General features: G+C 43.0%; 1 protein-coding gene across 3 annotated transcripts in view; it reads left to right on the forward strand.

Annotated features, from left to right (window-relative positions):
* LOC130203365 (diacylglycerol kinase beta) overlaps positions 1-16,324 on the forward strand; it is an 85,000-nt gene that overhangs the window by 58,854 nt on the left and 9,822 nt on the right. For all 3 annotated transcript variants that reach the window (XM_056429484.1, XM_056429491.1, XM_056429499.1), the window contains 3 exons: positions 6,624-6,688; positions 9,676-9,766; positions 11,169-11,370. In XM_056429484.1, the coding sequence (XP_056285459.1) occupies positions 6,624-6,688; positions 9,676-9,766; positions 11,169-11,370 (358 nt within the window). The remainder of the gene's footprint in view (positions 1-6,623; positions 6,689-9,675; positions 9,767-11,168; positions 11,371-16,324) is intronic.

Consider the following 16,324-nt stretch of genomic DNA (forward strand, 5'->3'; position numbering starts at 1 on the left):
GGTCCGGATGCGTCCCTCGTAAATCAGTGTGAGGATTATTTTAGGATCAAACGGCGAGAGGCCCGAGAACTAAATCCGTTGTTTCACCACGAACGCGGAAGTATGGCGAGCGCCGCGCGGCGAGGACGGCGGGCGGATAAAACGACGCATCGGTCACCCGACCCGCCGCGGCCCGGAAAGAACCCGTGACTCTGAGAGGAGGAGATCACGGCGTGTCAGCAGACATGAAACACGCCAGGAGGAAGACGATCCCTCTGCAGCGGCGGGGGTGTAGATGTGTAGGTGTGTAGATGTGTGTAGATGTGTAGGTGTGTAGATGTGTGTAGATGTGTAGGTGTGTAGATGTGTGTAGATGTGTAGGTGTGTGTAGATGTGTAGGTGTGTGTAGATGTGTGTAGGTGTGTAGATGTGTGTAGTTGTGTAGATGTGTAGTTGTGTAGATGTGTGTTGATGTGTAGATGTGTAGGTGTGTAGATGTGTAGGTGTGTAGATGTGTATATGTGTGTAGTTGTGTAGATGTGTGTTGATGTGTAGGTGTGTAGATGTGTGTGTAGATGTGTAGATGTGTATGTGTAGATGTGTGTAGATGTGTATGTGTATATGTGTAGATGTGTAGATGTGTAGATGTATAGTTGTGTAGATGTGTGATGTAGTTGATGTGTAGTTGTGTAGATGTGTATATGTGTATGTGTGTATAGTGTGTAGATGTGTGTATGTATGTGATGTATATGTGTGTAGTTGTGTAGGTGTGTGTTGATGTGTAGGTGTGTAGATGTGTATATGTGTGTAGTTGTGTAGATGTGTGTTGATGTGTATGTAGTTGTGTAGGTGTGTGTATATGTGTGTTGATGTGTAGATGTGTATGTGTAGATGTAGTAATATATGTGTGTTGATGTGTATATGTGTGTAGGTGTGTAGATGTGTGTTGATGTGTAGATGTGTGTTGATGTGTATATGTGTGTAGGTGTGTAGATGTGTGTATGTGTATATGTGTGTAGGTGTGTAGATGTGTATATGTGTGTAGTTGTGTAGATGTGTGTTGATGTGTATATGTGTGTAGGTGTGTGTAGATGTGTATATGTGTGTAGTTGTGTAGATGTGTGTTGATGTGTAGGTGTGTAGATGTGTATATGTGTGTAGTTGTGTAGATGTGTATATGTGTGTATATGTGTGTTGATGTGTAGTTGTGTATATGTGTGTAGATGTGTATATGTGTGTAGATGTGTGTAGTTGTGTAGATGTGTAGGTGTGTGTTGATGTGTATATGTGTGTAGTTGTGTAGATGTGTATAGTGTTAGTGTGATGTATGTGTAGTGTTGCTGTGTATATGTGTGTAGTGTAGTGTGTTGATGTGTATGTGTAGTGTGTAGATGTGTGTAGTGTAGATGTGTATATGTGTAGATGTGTATATGTGTATGTAATAGTGTAGATGTATATGTGTAGATGTGTAGATGTGTGTATATGTAGGTGTAGATGTGTGTAGATGTGTAGATGTAGATGTGTGTATGATGTGTAGGTGTGTAGATGTGTAGGTGTGTAGATGTGTATGTGTAGTTGTGTAGATGTGTGTTGATGTGTAGGTGTGTGTAGATGTGTATATGTGTGTAGGTGTGTAGATGTGTATATGTGTGTAGTTGTGTAGATGTGTGTTGATGTGTAGGTGTGTAGGTGTGTGTAGATGTGTGTAGTTGTGTAGATGTGTGTTGATGTGTAGATGTGTAGGTGTGTGTAGATGTGTGTTGATGTGTAGATGTGTTGATGTGTGTAGATGTGTAGGTGTGTGTAGATGTGTATATGTGTGTAGTTGTGTAGATGTGTGTGCTCGACTGTGTGGTTTGTGTTCCTGGTGTTCATGGTGGATTCCAGAATGTTTCTCAGGGCGAAGACGATCCCCGCTCCTCCTCCGATGGACGTATAAGTCGCGAGCTGCTGCTCTCACCTGATTGGTCCAAACGCTGCAACCAGGAGGACTGACGGGGTACTGCGGTTCATCTGGAATCAATTTAAATAGATTTTCTGAGCACCAGAGGAGTCGCCCCCTGGTGGTCAGGAGAGAGAATGCAGCTTTAACACATGCGCGAAGGACTTCTTAGAGGGTGGTCAGGAGAGAGAATGCAGCTTTAACACATGAAGCATAGACTTCTATACAACCAGAGGAGGCGCCCCAGGTGGTCAGGAGAAAGTGCACATTTTACATTTGAGAGCGTAGTGCGCACATCGTACGCACATCGTACGCTCATCGTACGCTCATCGTACGCTCATCGTACGCTCATCGTACGCTCATCGTACGCTCATCGTACGCTCATCGTACGCTCATCGTACGCTCATCGTACGCGGTGCGTCGGCTTCTTCAGGCGCGTCGGACCGAACGCGTGAACGTCGCTCGGCTGATCCGGAGGCGCCGCTCTCCACCGGGATCCTTCATAATCCGAGCGCCGCATCAGTTACAGTGACTCCCTGACATCGCGGTCAGCAAGTGTGTGTGTGTGTGTGTGTGTGTGTGTGTGTGTGTGTGTTTGTGCAGCGCTGGCACAGACTGAAGGTCAGTGGAAGTATCGGTGACAGGAAGTGAGCGCCTGCCAGGTTCAGGCCAGGTTACCGCGGTAATGAATGACCGTGCTGAGTGACACCTGGCTGGTCTTAAAGACGGGAGGAACGAACACACACACACACACACACACACATGATGAAACACGGGCACACACACACGCACACATACAAGCGCATTGACACCTGGACTAAAACTGGAAACTTCAGAGCATAAGTTTGTGCCGTGAGCGATGATGTCATACGTAGGTCTGCGTGCTTGCAGGTCACGTACGCGTCGTCCCGTGTTCAAAGGTTTGATTTTGTATCACATTTGATTATTAAAATATTAGTATTTTTATATGCAGAACATTTCATTGTTCTTTCTTTTCTCGACAGTGATGGGCCTCCATAATAATATAAATAATAATAAGAGAGTAGTTTCAAAAGGAAACCAAATGAGGAGAGTTTAGAGGCCGACTAACATTAAACTAGCCACGCCCCTTTCCAGAGGCCAATGGGGGTGAACTGACAGTTTCCAGACAATTTTTCTTTCTTTTTAAAAATAGTTTTTGCTGTTGTTGTTTTTCTGTCGATGAGTACCGCGGATGCGTATAATCCCCCCTGTCCACCTGTCTTGTCACGAGCTTCCTGGATGCGTCGGAACACCTGCACACGTCGGCCCGGTGCCAGAACGGCCTTCACACGGTCACGGTTGCATCTGCAGGTGTAAATATGCACCATCTTTTCACCTCCAGGAAGCAGAGACTCATTAACTTATTGACTTGTTGCTTCCTCGACGGCAGCGTCATCTTCAGGTTCCACTTTTCTCTTTCCCTTCGCGCGGCGCTGATGGAGCGTGACCTAAAGGCAGCCCTACGTTATCGGGGATGGTTGGATACCTCAGGTCAGAGAGAGCTCCGAATATTTTTTATTGGATTGGAGTTTTTACCGACGCACGGCATTTTCTTTTTAGAAATAAAAAGAAAAAGAAGAATTTCGTTAGCGAGCTAAAAGAGAAAACACCCGATAGACGAGCGTTACAGGTGATTGCAAGTATGCAAATTAATTAGACTTTTCTATTTAAGTGAATTCTTGAGCACTTTCAGATCAAAATAAATCACTTTTTGTATATAATGTGTGTATTACTCAGTATTAACCATGTGGCAGACCCATTGGTTTAGAAGAGCTGGGTTAGGAGTCACGGTGACTCAAAAAAAGAAAAAGAAGAATTTCGTTAGCTAGCTAAAAGGGAAAACACCCGATAGACGAGCGTTACAGGTGATTACAAGTATGCAAATTAATTAGACTTTTCTATTTATGTGATTTCTTGAGCACTTTCAGATAAAAATAAATCACTTTTTGTATATAATGTGTGTATTACTCAGTATTAACCATGTGGCAGACCCATTGGTCTAGAAGAGCTGGGTTAGGAGTCAAGGTGACTCAAAGTGCAGTTTGAACCCTCCTTAAATTATAAAGCCTCTAATTTCCTTAAAATGACACATGCACAGTCGGCATTTTCCTCTCCGCCTCTCTTTAACGGTCACATATGAATAATAGAGAATAGAGCACAATCATACTGGTAATCTGCATTATGGGTAAAACATTGTTTCAGCTCCCGTAAAAAGAAATAACACAATCACGTCTCACACAAGATGCACGAAAAGAAGAAAATTGACATTATTTGATTAAAGCCCAATTAGTAAAATGTGTCCCTCCACATGGGAAACTTACCGCATCGGACCAAGTGTTTGAACATGTCCGTCTCCACAGTGAAGCTTCCACTTCTATATATTTAAAGTTTTATATGCTATCATTTTCAAAAGCATTTCACAGTCTCAATCGTCTCGGAGGCGGCGGGTCGGGTTGTGTCATGCGTCTTGTCTCTTTAATGGAACCAGATGGTGTTATTATCAGCCCTCAACTCCGTCTCCATGCGTTAACGTCATTACCGACGTGACACTCCCCCCCCCCCCACCGTTAGCCCCACATATACGTCTACGTTAGCCGTATCGCTTCCTCTGACATGGAAAATCTATGTAATCTATGAGCGCACGCGTCTTGAACTTATTTTATATATACAGAGGCTGTTTGTCTGGAGGGGGGGGGGCAGACCAGATCACGTCCTCGGGCCCGAGTGCAGCAGCTCTGGTCAAACTCAACATGCGGTCGCATTTGAGTCGCTCCGTCTAATTGGTCACGTGCACTGAGAGCTCGAGTGTGTTGTGTTGTTGTGTTATTGTGTGCAGCATGTCGGGTCACGGACATCTTGACGTTCATACGGCATTTTATATGTAATGATAATAATAATCCATTTATATAGCACTTTTTAAGCTGCTCAAAGAGACTTTTACATGTTACGTTCATGGGAGCGATTCGGGGTTGAGTGTCTTGCTCAAGGGCACATCCACTAGGGCAGGGATTTAACCACCAACTCCCTGATTGACAGACGGACCTACTAACCACTGACCCACAGTCGCGCCACAGTCGTTGGATGTGAGACGGATGAAGTGCTGTAAGAATGAATCCCTAAAAAAACGTAAATGAGTCGCCGTTTCTTTGCTTTTGTTTTTTGAGGGTTTTTTACGCTTGAAATATGAAAACACAAACTTCAGGGATTCTCTTGTTTTGTTCTAGGACATAAAACGCATGAGAAAATACCCCACTGGTGAATTGTGAAGCTGTTGTGCGTCTTGCTAGGCGGTTGGCTAAATGACGTTAGATTAACTATATTATTCTACTTTTGGCTAAAGATTTGTAAAAAATATATGAAGATATATTTGCAAAGATTATCTTGCACAACGAAAATAGTTTACGTTTCGTAAACATTTCTTTGCCACAGAGCGTACCCCTCAAGGTTGGCCAACCATCGTGGTTGCTCCCCCTAGTGGAGGTCGTGGGCGCTGCAACACGTTGTTCGAGGCTCTTATCGAGTCACCGGCTAACGGAGCATCGATAACGCCGCTGTGACAGCGCGGTGTTTGTGTCTGTCTGTGAGCGAGGTCACACCGAGGCTGCCCCCGTGACTGATCAGGGGTACGCTCACCTCTGACCCAGAGGTCAGGGGTTAAACACATGGGCGGGGGGGGTGGAGCCCGAGGCCTGCTCCAATCAACTTGTGACCTTTTGCTCCAGCCTGCTGTTTCGTGCCATAAGTCCGAGTTGGTTTTATATTCCAGAATACTGTTCAGTTTGCTTAAAATCATGTAATATAACTTATAATAACACGATATAATGGGTGTGTTGAGGGTAATTGAACATACATTTTTATTTTATTTTATTGTATTTCAGTACAACATCCATGTCATTTGGCTTCTCCATTTACCCACTCATCAAAGTGAAGTGTATTTTAATATATAATAGAACACATGATAAATATATATATACGGATATTCTTTTTAAAATGCTCCGCTCGCTCTTGGTCCCCGTAGCGGTTAAACAGGAGATATAATTCGGTTCGGAGGATCTAACGAGCACCAAGAGTTTATTATTTATTCACAGGTAACGTTAAATCAGTTTGACTGAGGGTTAATATTCATAACTTAATATTTTAATCAAACTTAACGTTGAACCAAAGCGGTGTCTTTTTACTTTTGACCGAATTGTTTGCAATTACATGTGTAATATAACTGTATATATATATATACATAACATATTTATTATATATATATATGTATATACATAACATATTTATAATATATATATATATTTATAATATATATATATTTATAAACAATATAGATATGTTTTTATTTTTTACACAATATATACAATATATATATATAATTATATGTGTATGATTATTATATTTTGAATTGTGTGTATATAAATATATATATATTCAGTAAAAGACTAAATTAACATATTTAGCATTGTATATAATATAATTCACTGAAAATGCAATGACTCGACTCGATTGGTTAGAAGTGAGACTTTAAGTTCCCTTCACAGCCAGACGGACAATTTAATGTTCCTTTAATTCACGTCCCGTATATAGACGAAAACACTATATTTTTACCCTCAGCAAGATGTGCTAACGTGTATTTTTGGTTTCCTGATGCACTGTGGGTAATCTCCCGCTCTCTCTCCTGCAGGACGCCTCCATCGCCCATCGCTTCCACCTGATGCGGGAGAAGCACCCCGAGAAGTTCAACAGCAGGTAACCGGTCCAGATGAAAGAACTGACCACCTTTTTAAACATCGTTAGCGATCGCGAGTAATCTCGTAACCAACCGGCGTCCGTTACCGTGGAAACCCGAGATCGTCAGCAATCGATCGCAGAACCCAAACCCGACCGCGTTTGTGTTAAAGATGCACTTAGCCGTGAGGACCGAGGATGTGGACGTTGGTTCTGGGAAAAGTTCTGAGCTAACGCTAACAAACAAAAAGGTTATAGGTGAAGTTAGAGGGGAGGTCCTGGAGGGTAGAAGGTGGAGCTCCAGGTGGACGAGGTCAGAGGTCAGCAATACCTCGTCACGTGACCTTTCCAGACAATGGGAATCAATAACTTTGACGGCTTCATTCGTCAGAAGCTTTTTGGTTTGTATGACGTCGCAAATAATAATATAGAGATAAATTCGATCATTGTTTCAACGGGGGATTCTTTTTCCTTCTTTTTTTTACTCAAACTTGAAAACGTCTCCCCGCTCGGTGCAGATATCCCAAACATTTAACACCAATATATGAATAAAGGATAATACAATCTTCATTTTATGCTTGTATAGAAGTCTATGCTTCATGTGTTAAAGCTGCATTCTCTCTACTGACCACCAGGGGGCGACTCCTCTGGTTGTATAGAAGTCTATGCTTCATGTGTTAAAGCTGCATTCTCTCTATTGACCACCAGGGGGCGACACCTCTGGTTGTATAGAAGTCTATGCTTCGTGTGTTAAAGCTGCATTCTCTCTCTTGACCACCAGGGGGCGACTCCTCTGGTTGTATAGAAGTCTATACTTCATGTGTTAAAGTTGCATTCTCTCTCTTGACCACCAGGGGGCTCCTCTGGTTGTATAGAAGTCTATATAGTGACTCTACTTCTCTCTTGATGTATTCGCTCAGTAAACATTGTAAACATGAGTTCATGTCTCAGTCTCTAGTTTCAAGTCTTCTTCTATACAGCATTCATCATTTATACTTTATTGTCATTCAGAGTCACACAGACCATAAAGCAGGGGACGCTTTAGGGGCGGAGCTACAAGGTGATTGACAGGTCTCAACGGTTTTCGTCTTTCACTTTAACTCTTTCACGGTGCGGCTTCATGAAAGTTGGTCCGGTCACATGATCAGCTCCATGTCACTGATGTGTGGAGAAAAATTCTAATAAAAGAAACATGACAGACACAAGAAGAAGAAGAAGTAGACGAAGAAGGAGAAGAAGAAGTAAAAGAAGAAGAAGAAGAAGAAGAAGAAGAAGAAGAAGAAGAAGAAGAATAGAGGAAAAGACTCTTTAAGAGTCATGATTAATGCCGTCCGTCCTGAGCCCGTATATATTCCAGCACCACAGGCAGAAGGAAGAGAGAGAAGGTAATAAAAGATCAAAGAAAGATACCCGCTCTCCTCCCGGGTCTCTCTCTCTCTCTCTCTCTCTCTTCATATTCAGCGTACACAAACTTCCGCAGAGTGACGGACGGCTGTGACTGTTCTGTTGTGGTTCTCTGGCAGAGTGGGTTTCCGTCCTCTCTCTCTCTCTCTCTCTCTCTCTCTGTCCGGGCAGCAGCGGATGATAGATGACCTTTGACCCGGGGAGAGAGGCCCCGTAGCCACATGTAGCACTCAGCTCGCCGCTCTTATTGTCCTCCCTGCCACTCACACTCCGTCTGCATGTGTGTGTGTGTGTGTCTCTAACACACTCCCCCACCCCATCGACTAGCCCCCCCTCCCTGGCCTGTTGAGGCGGAGGGGATGTGCGACTCCTGACACCTCAAGCAGCATCTCATGCGAGCCCCGAGCCAAAGACACACAGTGGGGACAATGCTGTGTGTGTGTGTGTTTGGTATATGTGTGTGTGTGCGTGTTGGGTGTGTGTGTGTGCGTGTGTGTGTGCATGGTGGTGTGTGAGTGGGTGTGTTGGTGTGTGTGTGTGTTGGTGTGTGTGTGCATGCGTGCGTGTGTGGGTGTGTGTGTGCGTGTTGGTGTGTGTGGGTGTGCGTGTGGACACACGTCACGTCTCCACCTTCCAAATATGGCAACTTCCGCTCACAGGTTGCAAAAGAACAACAACAACAGGAGGAGAGGAGGAGGAGGAGGAGGAGGGGGGGGCCACGAGGTCACTGCTCACACTGGGGATTAAAGGAGATGCTTATCTGCAGCGAGGGGCCCAACGGGGCCGAGAGAAGACAACTGGATCCACAGGACCCCCCCCCCCCCCCCCCCAGCCGGTGTTTTCATAACATCTCGTTCCCCCTCACAGCCAATCGGTGTTCTCTCTCTCCGGCCCGAGCCAGTACAAAATGACCCCCCGCCTGGTTCCCCCCTGCCATGTTTGGGATGTTTCAGGCGACTGTGGGTCAGCGGTCTTTCAATCAGGGGGTCGGCGGTTCAATCCCCTGCCCTAGTCCATGTGCCCTTGAGCAAGACACTTAACCCTGAGGAGCTCCCTGAAGCTGCGTCTACAGTGTGTGAATGTCATGTGACGCTTTGGATAAAAGAGTCAGATACAAAATAAAACTTGAGCGGGCACTCGGTAGAGCGCATACCTTCGCATATCACAAGATTGGGCATTGAATTATGAACATGTTGGCATTAGTTGCATGCCAATTGGATAAAAATTGACATGGTAAAAAGAAGATTTTGACCTTTTCATGAACTTGACCTTGACCTTTGACCCGATCGATCCCAAAATCGAAACAAATGGTCCCCGGATAATAAACAATCATCCCACCAAATGTCATGCGATTCGGTTTAATACTTTTTGAGTTATGCGAATAAAACGCAAACAAGCACGCACGCATACAAATACATACACGGCGATCAAAACATTACCTTCCGCATTTTCAATGCGAAGGTAATTAAATGAAATGAGATGGACGAGGTTAACTTCCTATCGAGCGATGGAGGCTGCCTGGCCGAGGCCTTGGGGTGGGTGGAGCTTCGGGTGGAGACTCCGGCTCGTGACATTGACTCGTCCGACTCGTGTCGTTCCCTCAGGATGAAGAACAAGCTGTGGTACTTTGAGTTCGGCACCACGGAGACGATATCGGCCACCTGCAAGAAGCTCAACGAGTGCATCGAGGTGGAGGTGAGACACACATCACACACACATCACGCACACACACCACGCACACATCACAACACACGTCTTTAAATACCCCACAGTATGAGGCCCTTGTTGGATTTCTGAACGATACAAAATGTATTTTTATGTGAAAGATTTACAGCAACGTGATGTTCTCGTATTAATGAGGCGGGGGGGGGGGGAATAAGCTGTCGTCGCTTTTCTTTTTTTTAAAGAACCTCGATGTGACCGACTTCTGAAAATCGGTTACAATTTAGAACGATTCTGGCGTTCATCGTACTGCCGTGCGTGATTTTAAGCGACACCTGGTGGTGAGAGTGCGAATTGCATTCGACTGAATACCCCCCCTCCCTTTTACGAGCGTGTCGGGAGAACTACGGAGGTAAAAAGTCTTCTGTCCCGTTGCTTTAAATGAAGGGGGCGGGGTTTATGAGCTATGCTGCAGCCGGCCACCAGGGGGCCAATTTAAATGTTTTGCCAGAGGCTGTCATGTCTTTTATATTCAGCCTACTGTGAATTGCATTAAGTTTTGGGCCTGCCTATTTTATTGCCATCTGTTTTTTGTCTTCTGTCTAAGTAAATATATATTTATTTATACATATATTTATTTATATATAAATAAATCTCAAAACAAGCCGCATCAGATCTTCCTTTCTGATCTATTCATACACTGCGAATGTAATATCCGTGGAGCTCGTTAGCACGTTAGCGTTAGCTTTCTCTCTTATTGGTAACACAAGGAGCCGATCTGACGATGACTGATTCACAGGAATAGAGTTGTATGAAAAAAAGCAGCCAATCAGAGAAGGCTTCAGATGGAGCCACTCGTGATGGAGGCGGGGCTTAGATGCAAAACATGTCAGCATGGATAAAAAAAACAACGGTACTATTGTTCTTCACTAATACTCATATATATATATATATATAAAAATATATATATGTATATGTATATATATGTATATAAAAATATATATATGTATAGATACATATATATGAATATATATATATATACATATATATATGTGTATATATACATATATACATGTATATATACATATATAAAAATATTGATATGTATAAATATGCATATATAAAAATATATATGTATATATACATATATATATATATGTATATATATATACAAATATAAAAATGTATATATATACATATATATGTGTATATATATACATATACTGTATATAAAGCTGTTTGCAGACCTTAACCTCGAAGTTTTATGATAAGTTTAAGACATTAATAACTAGTTTAAGCTGTTTATATTGCTCAGTTCCCGGTAGTCGGGACTAATCCATTCATAAATTCAGCCTTCAGAGAACCTGCAGACTAACACGCCACTACGTAGTATTTACAATATGGCGGTAAATCTCTTTCTTTTCCCTCCGCCCAGTGCGACGGCATCATCGTGGACCTCAGCAACACCTCCTTGGAGGGCATCGCCGTGCTCAACATTCCCAGCATGCACGGCGGCTCCAACCTGTGGGGCGAGTCGAAGAAGAGGAGGAACTACAACCGCATGAGCAAGAAGGTTCCCGACAGGACGGCGGCCGGCACCGTCACGGACGCCAAGGAGCTCAAGTTCTGCATGCAAGGTGAGTGGGAGGAGTCACTGTAACCGTGGTTACTCAATCAACCCCACTGAGAAACCAAACGGTGGACTCTCTTGCAACATTTGGGATGCTTTAACACAGTCGGTGACGATTTGAGCCATTTTCAAAAATAAAATGCACATTATTTTAGTTTTTTGGGGGTAAAAATTGTCAATATGTAGAATCACGTCACTAGTTTATAGTTTATACGACCGTAAACATTCAGAAAAGACCCTGCGGTGTAAATAAATGAAGACTGTGGCGTGAATTTGAGACTTTCTGAAGTGTCTTAAACTCTTTGGGGTCAAGTTCTTGTCCAGCTGGTGATTTTCAAGTAAACTTTAACCGACTTCATCGGCGGGGAGGCTCCGCCCTCTTGTGTGGGGAGGCCCCGCCCCCTCGTGTGAGGAGGTGTGGGAAGACTCCGCCCCCTTTTGTGATTGTGAATGGCCGCTCCAGGATGTCTTGATCCTTTCTGTAGCCGCTCGCTCCAAAATAGCACGATATTTGTCACCTTCTTTTCAGTTTAGTCAGCAATAATTGACAAAAAAATGTACTTTGGACCTTTGGAAATTAGAGTGAGTCACTAAGAGAGTGAGTGAGTGAGTGAGTGGTGAAGTTACACCATTGGTCAGAGTGAGGAAAACCATTGTGATATGTCATGATCTGTGATGTTGTTATATTTCTGTGTCCCACTCTGCTTTTCTCCATTCATCACACTTCCTCTTGTCTCCTTCGCTCCACTCTTATTCAATTCAATTCAATTCAGTTTATTTGTATAGCCCAATTTCACAAATTACAAATAAGTCTCGGAGTGCTTTACAATCTGTACACATAGACATCCCTGCCCCAAAACCTCACATCGGACTAGGAAAAACTCCCAAATAACCCTTCAGGCGGAAAAAAAGGGAAGAAACCTTCAGGAGAGCAACAGAGGAGGATCCCTCTCCAGGATGGACAGAACAATAGATGTCATGTGACCAGAAGGACAGATTAGAGTTAAAATACATTCAATGAATATGACAGAGTGTATGAATAGTTCATAGTAGGCATATTCCACGATGGAGACCTCCACGATCCATCAGGCAGATGGCGGTGGGGAGGAGGAGTGGGCGGAGTCTCAACAGTGGGCGGAGTCTCAACAGGACAGTGGCGTAGTCAGGAGCAGGAATTCCACGACCCAGACCTCGATGATCCATCAGCAGATAGGATCTATAGGGTCCGATGACCCCATGAGACGTGAAGTCAAAAGGACTCGGGAGAAAGCAGAGTTAGTAACGTGTGATTGAGAGATGAAAATTCATCCCTATAGAAAAAAGAGGAGATAGGTGCTCAGTGCATCCTAAAACGTCCCCCGGCAGCTATAAGCCTATAGCAGCATATCAAGGGGCTGGACCAGGTGAACCTGATTCAGCCCTAACTATAAGCTCTGTCAAAGAGGAAAGTCTTCAGTCGACTCTTAAACGAGGTGACTGTGTCTGCCTCCCGGACTGAAGGTGGAAGCTGGTTCCATAGAAGAGGAGCTTGATAACTAAAGGCTCTGGCTCCCATTCTACTTTTTAAGACTCTAGGAACTACAAGTAGTCCCGCATTTAGTGAGCGTAGCTCTCTAGTGGGGCAATATGGTACGACAAGCTCCTTAAGATATGATGGTGCATCACCAATCAAGGCTTTGTACGTTAAGAGAAGAATTTTAAAAGTGATTCTTGATTTTACGGGGAGCCAGTGCAGAGCAGCTAGTGCAGGAGTGATGTGATCTCTTTTCTTAGTTTTAGTGAGAACACGAGCTGCAGCATTCTGGATCAACTGGAGGGACCTAAGAGACTTATTAGAGCAGCCTGATAATAAGGAGTTGCAGTAATCCAGTCTCGAAGTAACGAACGCGTGAACCAATTTTTCTGCATCTTTTTGAGACAAGATGTGCCTTATATCCTGCATCTCTGACCTGAATCCTGTTGCCATGGTGATCTCAAGGCTACAAGCGAAAGATCGGATGAGAGGAATAAGAGAGAGACTTTAGTGAAAGAAGTGATCACAATGGACCTTATATATATATATATATACATTATATATAACTGTTTTATATATATAAAACAGTTATATATATATTTATATATATATAACTGTTATATTTATATATTTATATAAAACAGTTATATATATATGTATATATATATAAACAGTTATATATATATATTTATATATAACTGTTTATATATATATACATATATATATATACAAAACAGTTATATATATATAAATATATATATATATAACTGTTTTATATATATATATATACACTACCGTTCAAAAGTTTGGGATCACTTAGAAATGTCCTTATTTTTCAAAGAAAAGCATTGTTTTTTTCAATGAAGATAACATTAAATCAATCAGAAATACACTCTATACATTGTTAATATGGTAAATGACTATTCTAGGTGGAAACGTCTGGTTTCTAATGAAATATCTCCAGAGGTGTATAGAGGCCCATTTCCAGCAATATCACTCCAGTGTTCTAATGGTACATTGTGTTTGCTAATCGCCTTAGAAGACTAATGGATGATTAGAAAACCCCTGAAAACCCTTGTGCAATTATGTTAGCACAGCTGAAAACTGTTTTGCTGATGAGAGAAGCTATAAAACTGGCCTTCCTTTGAGCTAGTTGATTATCTGGAGCATCACATTTGTGGGTTCGATAAGACTCTCAAAATGGTCAGAAAAAAAGAACTTTCATGTGAAACTCGCCAGTCTATTCTTGTTCTTAGAAATGAAGGCTAATCCATGCGAGAAATTGCAAAGAAACAGAAAATTTCCTACAGCGGTGTGTACTACTCCCTTCAGAGAACAGCACAAACGGGCTTTAACCAGAGCAGAAAGAGAAGTGGGAGGCCCCGGTGCACAACTCAGCAAGAAGACAAGTACATTAGAGTCTCTAGTTTGAGAAATAGACGCCTCACAGGTCCTCAACTGGCAGCTTCTTTAAATGGTACCCACAAAACGCCAGTGTCAACGTCGACAGTGAAGAGGCGACTCCGGGATGCTGGCCTTCTAGGCAGAGTGGCAAAGTAAAAGCCATATCTGAGACTGGCCAATAAAAAGAAAAGATTGGTATGGGCAAAAGAACACAGGCATTGGACAGAGGAAGATTGGAAAAAGGTGTTCTGGACAAATGAATCCAAGTTTGAGGTGTTTGGATCACACAGAAGAACATTTGTGAGACGCAGAACAGGTGAAAAGATGCTGGAAGAGTGCCTGACACCATCTGTCAAGCATGGTGGAGGTCATGTGATGGTCTGGGGCTGCTTTGGTGCTGGGAAAGTGGGAGATTTGTACCAGGTCAAAGGGATTTTAAATAAGGAAGGCTATCACTCCATTTTGCAACGCCATGCCATACCCTGTGGGCAGCGCTTGATTGGAGCCAATTTCCTCCTCCAACAGGACAATGACCCAAAGCACACCTCCACATTGTGCAAGAACTATTGAGGAAGAAGCAGGCAGCTGGTATGCTGTCTGTAATGGAGTGGCCAGCACAGTCACCAGATCTCAACCCCATTGAGCTGTTGTGGGAGCAGCTTGACCGTATGGTCCGCAAGAAGTGCCCATCAAGCCAATCCAACTTGTGGAGGTGCTTCAGGAAGCGTGGGTGACATTTCAACAGATTACCTCAACAAATTAACAGCTAGAATGCCAAAGGTCTGCAATGCTGTAATTGCTGCAAAAGGAGCATTCTTTGACGAAAGCAAAGTTTGAAGAAAAAAATTAATACTTCAAATACAAATCATTATTTCTAACCTTGTCAATGTCTTGACTATATTTTCTATACATTTTGCAACTCATTTGATAAATAAAAGTGTGAGTTTTCATGGAAAACACGAAATTGTCTGGGTGATCCCAAACTTTTGAACGGTAGTGTATATATATACAGTATATATATATAAAACAGTTATATATATATATATTTGTATATATATATATATAACTGTTTTATATATAAATATATAGTGTGTCTCCGTGTCTGGAACCATTAGCGCCGTTCACCTTGTGAATCTTCCCCTCCCTCCTGAGCTCTCGACCTGAATCCGAGCCGTAATCCCAGCGCTCCGTCTTAAAGGAGTGACGACCGCCGAACTCGTCACACGGCGGGATCGTCCTCATCTCGTTCCACCGAGCGACGCAAAGAGATCGACCCCCGACCTCTGTAATGCGATCCAACGACCATGTCGTGGTCTCATGACGTGGCACTCTTTGTAATCGGTGGCCAGGGTCAGAAGAGTCGCCTCTGAGGACGTTAGAGGTCTTATTTATAGTTGTTATATCAATGTGTTCTTATTTAGAAGTAGTAAAGTCCCAGTGGTGACGTTGTTATTAAGTCCATTGTGTACTTGATGTAAAATAGTTACGCAACTTTCAACCAGGACACTAACTGTGGTCTCCTGGGTGAAAGTCCTGCACCATGACATCATCTCTACACCGACTCTTTATTTATGAACATTTCACGTTTTTAATGGACTGCGTTGCAATTTACAGGTATTTATATATTATAAGGTGGTGACCGAACACCTCGGACACAATGTTATTATTGTAATATTGCCGTTTCTATGGGACTAAAAGGTATTTTTACTTTAACAGTAAAGTTAGAATCAGGTTCAGCGAAACACCTCGACACCTCCGTGTGAACCCATTCACTTTGTGTGTGTGTGTGTGTGTGTGTGTGTGTGTGTGTGTGTGTGTGTGTGTGTGTGTGTGATGGAATCTTTTGGTGCTCCAGACTTTTCCCTCAGGAACTAAACTTTATCAAATTAGCTTCTCCTGCTAATGCTATTTGGAAATAGGACTCCGAGACGAGTGCTCTAGTTTCAGAGAGGTATGCATCATTGTGTGAGTGTGTGTGTGTGTGTGTGTGTGTGTGTGTGTGAGTGTGTGTGTGTGTGCATGTTTATCATACCACTAATTGTTT

Source organism: Pseudoliparis swirei, chromosome 2 (assembly GCF_029220125.1).
Source record: "Pseudoliparis swirei isolate HS2019 ecotype Mariana Trench chromosome 2, NWPU_hadal_v1, whole genome shotgun sequence".
Taxonomy (NCBI): Eukaryota; Metazoa; Chordata; class Actinopteri; order Perciformes; family Liparidae; genus Pseudoliparis; species Pseudoliparis swirei.